Source organism: Grammomys surdaster, unplaced genomic scaffold (assembly GCF_004785775.1).
Source record: "Grammomys surdaster isolate TR1022 unplaced genomic scaffold, NIH_TR_1.0 126035, whole genome shotgun sequence".
NCBI lineage: Eukaryota > Metazoa > Chordata > Mammalia > Rodentia > Muridae > Grammomys > Grammomys surdaster.
In genome coordinates this window covers 5,158,509-5,163,519 of record NW_021620848.1, presented here as the reverse complement: position 1 = coordinate 5,163,519, position 5,011 = coordinate 5,158,509, and the positions used below count along the sequence as shown (strand labels likewise).

The 5,011-nt window shown below is 34.6% G+C and overlaps 1 protein-coding gene across 1 annotated transcript; it reads left to right on the top strand.

The window, feature by feature from the left end:
* The first annotated feature begins 1,579 nt into the window (after positions 1 to 1,579).
* Positions 1,580 to 2,518, top strand: LOC114610223 (olfactory receptor 50-like). Its single transcript, XM_028754726.1, has one exon. The coding sequence runs from the start codon at positions 1,580 to 1,582 to the stop codon at positions 2,516 to 2,518; it is 939 nt and encodes a 312-aa protein (XP_028610559.1).
* The last annotated feature ends 2,493 nt before the right edge of the window (positions 2,519 to 5,011 follow it).

Below are 5,011 nucleotides of genomic sequence, written 5' to 3'. Positions count from 1 at the left end.
TTTTCCTTGTCTCTCATACTTCTAATACTTCTAAAGTTCTAATACTGTCCTTCCAAACACTTGACTAGAGACCCGTTTTTACAATCTTCCTATGTATGTTCTTCCACTAAAGACTCCTCATAGAACATATATCAGCAATTTCATCACTTTGGCCTTTTGTGATCAAATATTTTCTCAAAAAAGTGGTTGCCTCTTTCTCTATACTCATTTTTAATACATCATATATACTTTATAAAATAGTATAAGAATATTTTATTGAAATATTGCTGAAAATAGCAAAATCCTAGAAACCATCTACCTGTGGACATATAACTAACATTTTCATTATAATAAAGTATTATAAACATTGAAATTAGTAAGAAATGAATTATAATTAGTTTCAGGCAGTATCACATTAAGTGAATTTTGAGAGAGAGATTGATGATATAAAGATATTTTAAAGACGGTCTTGACCAAGTTGGGAAAATTTATGGATTAACCTGGAAAAGGTAAAGAGGAAAACATGAGATTGCTGGCAAGCAGAGAATACCTGGACATTATAAAAAGTCTTTCCATAGAATATAACCACTGAACTCTCTCAGCATCTAGGATTTCAACTCTAACTTTATCATGTTCCTTTTTCTATTGTTTAGTGATTATTCACTTCCATAGACAATGATTACAGGGAAAAAAAAGAATCTCAGTTTAGCAACAAAGAAAACGTGTAGGAAATGCATAAAAAGTGACTGTCTTTGGCTTAAAACCCAGGTTAAAAGTAAAGCAGGTGATATTTGCTTTTGCTAGAAAAACACAAAGAATTTCCTTGGCTTATCTAAGAAGTGACAGAAAAGTGAAGTATTTCCAGGTGCTCTTTGTGCTTGAATGAGATGCTTAGGTTGAAGCTGACGATGTTAACATAGAATTGGGGTCGTTTTATTCAGCCTAGGAAGAGTGGTGGCAGAGTGAGCTCATTGACTGAGAAACTTTCATTATGGGAAGAACTCATGGCTGCTTGCAAGCTGATATTACTAAGTTATATTGTTGGCTCAGATTCATGCGCTTGATGCTTTGACCATCTTTATTCCACTAAGTCCCCATATCCTGATATTTCACAGATACAAAGAAGATCCTGGGGTTACACTAATTTAATTTAATTTAATTTAATTTAATTTAATTTAATTTGTGGAAAGATATCCTAATACAAGTGCATTCCAGAAAGATTAAAAGAAATGAACAATCATTGAAATTCTACTGATTTTTCTATTTGTTGATACCAATTTATAAGTCCTTAATCCAAAATTGTCATGGTGAAATCCTGACACCTTTATCAGGACCTGGGTCTAATATAATAATTGTTCTGAATGTCATAGGTTCCCTTTAAAACACATTCAGTTGATTTAAGGTTGGCAAATTGTGTCTCTTTCTAAACCATCACTATCTCATTACTGTGAGAAAAAATCTTCATTTTTGGATTAAAACACACACAGTAATGTTGTTTTCAGTACTGATGATTCAAAAAAATGTTCCCAACATGTGATAGTCAAAATCACTTCTCTTTCTTTCCCATTTATCCTTTCACTCACAGCAGAAAAGGAAAAATATGAGACAGAAAAATGAGAGCACTGTGTCTGAGTTCATCCTCCTGGGGCTTCCCATTTGGGAAAAGTACCAAGGCCTGTACTCTGCCCTGTTCCTGGCCATGTACCTGACAACTGTGCTGGGGAACCTGCTCATCATCCTGCTAATAAAGCTGGACTCTCACCTCCACACCCCCATGTACTTCTTCCTCAGCCACTTGGCCTTCACAGACATCTCTTTCTCATCAGTCACAGCTCCAAAGATGCTCATGAATATGCTGACACACAGTCAGTCCATCTCATATGCTGAATGTGTTTCCCAGGTGTATTTTTTCTTATTTTTTGCAGATCTTGACAGCTTTCTTCTGACCTCCATGGCCTATGACAGGTATGTGGCCATCTGCCACCCTCTGTACTATACCACCATCATGAGTCAGAGACTCTGTATTCTTCTATTAGTTATGTCCTGGGCCTTATCTTCTGCCAATGCTCTTGTACACACCCTTCTTTTGGCTCGCCTAGCTCACTTTAGAAACAATACCATCTCCCACTACTTCTGTGACCTCTCTGCCTTGCTGAAGCTGTCCAGCTCAGACACCACCATCAATGAGCTGGTCATTCTTGTTTTAGGTAATGTGATCATTACCCTGCCATTCATATGCATTTTGGTCTCTTATGGCCGAATAGGGGTCACCATTCTGAAAATTCCTTCTATCAAGGGTATCTACAAAACCTTGTCCACATGTGGCTCTCACCTCTGTGTGGTTTCCTTGTATTATGGAGCCATCATTGGACTATATTTTGTACCCTTATCTAATAACACTAATGAACAGGATGTAATTGTGGCTGTGATGTACAATGTGATCACACCCATGCTGAATCCCTTTATTTATAGTCTTAGGAATCGGGATATGAAAAAAGCACTGAGAAATATCCTCAGCAGGAGACTGTTTTCACAGTGATGGGCATGGTATTCACTGTTAGCATTCCTACTTCCTTCTCCTTCTCTCATCTTTTGTTCTGTCAGGGTAATTTTATGTGGTCTCCTTTCTTCACTCAGTTATCCTTGTACAGTTTTGTTCTCTATTTAACTCTCTTGCTTCAGCATCTTGGGATAATTTCCTACAAATATTCTACATATTTTCTTTGTTCTGAAAATATTCTAATTGTTAATTTATTCATCACTACATCTTTTTATTAGACAGGTTTGTAGCTTTTGTACCAAAGATCTTTTTCCTCTCTGAAGATGACAAAATATTTTTCTCTTAGATTTACAATTTTATTTTTACATTTTACCTTACCAGATATCAAATAAAAGATATTTATCTTAATATATCAGATAAAAATCCTCTGATTGCTTAGCAGTAACTCAATTAACATTTATTTGTTTATTTTTATTTTTCATGTATATTTGTTTTGCTCACATGTATGCCTGTGCATTATGTTTGTGCCTACTGCCAGCAAAGATCAGAAGCTGGTGTCATATCCCCTGAACCTAGGCTGACAGATGTCTGTAAGCTACCATTGATGTGCTGGTAATCAAACCTTGTCTTCCTGAGAGCCAGTCAGTGCTCTTATTTACTGAGCCATCTTTTCTCCCTCTTACATTTAAGTTTTAATTTACACTCAAAATTAGCAGATATTGATAGCATATGTTGTGTTGTTTACTTGCATGTATATAATATGTGATATCTAAATAAAAGAAAGTATAGTAGTTTCTTCAAATATTTACCATGTCTTAGTATAAAATTCTTTACTCTAGCCTTTGGGGTAATATGTAGTATTTCTAATCACCACATAATGAAAGATATTTAAACATGTACTTTTCCTACCTAACCATAATTTGGTACCCAGTGACCAACATATATCTATCCATCTTTACTCCTGATTTTATTTGTAATATTATCCATTTTTCTCAATTTTTCTATTTGTATTAGTGTGGTGGTAACCAAATACTCAATTCATTGTGTTTTTTGACAAGTATTTGGCCTTGTTCAGTAACTAAAATAAAACTGTTCTCTGTAAAAGATAAAAACAAGGGTAAGGACAAGTCTCATGTGGAGCATGAAAGTCCTGGAAAGAAAGGGTGAACTGAGAAGGCACACCTAGTGTCAAGACATTGGCATTAGGCTCCAGGGGTCATTATGGTTATGTACAATATTTGCATGTCAAGAAGAAAGTTCTCCTTTTCTGAGTCAGTGATAAAGCATGACTGTGTAGATATCAGGAAGTCTGATAATCTTCCATCAAGTTCAAGCAGATCTGCAGAGCAGTTTAATCAAAATATATATTATTATGAAAAGAAGAAAGAGATCTCTTTGTTTAACTACAAAAATGTCATATCCTTTGAAAGCATTTGGCTCTGGTCCCTGAGAATAATTTACTGCCTAAGGAGAAGGACTTAATTCAGTTGATAGCAAGTGACAGTTTAATAGATACTTCTGTAAAGTAGCACAGGAGAGTTGAGTGGCTAGTTAAATGCTGTTCAATTAGCACTTAGTGGCACTTAAGCTACTGTGAGAATACACATGTGTGCAAGTGTGTTAAAATTGTACTAATTATTATTTTTAAAGCAAGCCATATTTTATACACCTATTGGACATTTTATTTAGTTATTACTTTATAAATAATATGCAAACAGATAAGTGATGTAAGCTACACAAAGTGTAGATATTTATTTTCTATTGTACATCAATGTGTTTGCATTTGTATAACTCAAACAGTTTAATAACAATATTTAGCAAAATACACATTAATTTCTAGACTTGTATAGTAGAAAACTGGCAGTGTTGTTGATGCTTCTTTGGTCTCTCCTTAGTTGTATTGTATTATCTCTTGAAGCTAACCAGTTTTTCAATATTTTCAAATTTTTTATTAAAATTTAACAGTTCTGCATAGGTTACTCACATTTACCTTGTCTAGAGTCTTGTATTGTTTTGCTTTTAAAAGAGAAATGACTACATTTATTTTTCTTACATTTTTTTTTTGTGTACCATTGTCTCTGAAAAAAAATACTCTCTATATTTTTATACTCTGTTGGAAGGTTACCCTTATCTTTCCATTCAATGTGTGGTGGTTTGAGTAAAAATGGCTCTTATAGGTTCATATATTTTAATCTTGGTCCCTAGTTGGTAGACCTGTTTAAAAAGGATTAGTTGGTGCAGCCTTATTGAAGGAGATATGTCACTGGGGGTGGGGTTGATTTTTTTTTGAAAAGCCCACATGATTACTAGTGTTGATCTTGTCTCTTCCTTGTGAATCAAGTATATAAGCTCTCAGCTTCTCCAGGTACCATGTATTTCTGCCTCCCTGCTACATACTAAAATGGCAATGGAGTTTAAATGTCTTAAACTGTAAACCCCAAATAAAATCTTTCTTTTGTATGGTGCCTTGGTCATGATGTTTTTATCATAGCAATAGAAAAGTAACTAAGAAAACAAGCTTCCCTGAGCAGC

Excerpts from the sequence above, each read along its gene's own strand:
- LOC114610223 (XM_028754726.1), top strand. The coding sequence starts at position 1,580 with ATGAGACAGAAAAATGAGAGCACTGTGTCTGAGTTCATCCTCCTGGGG.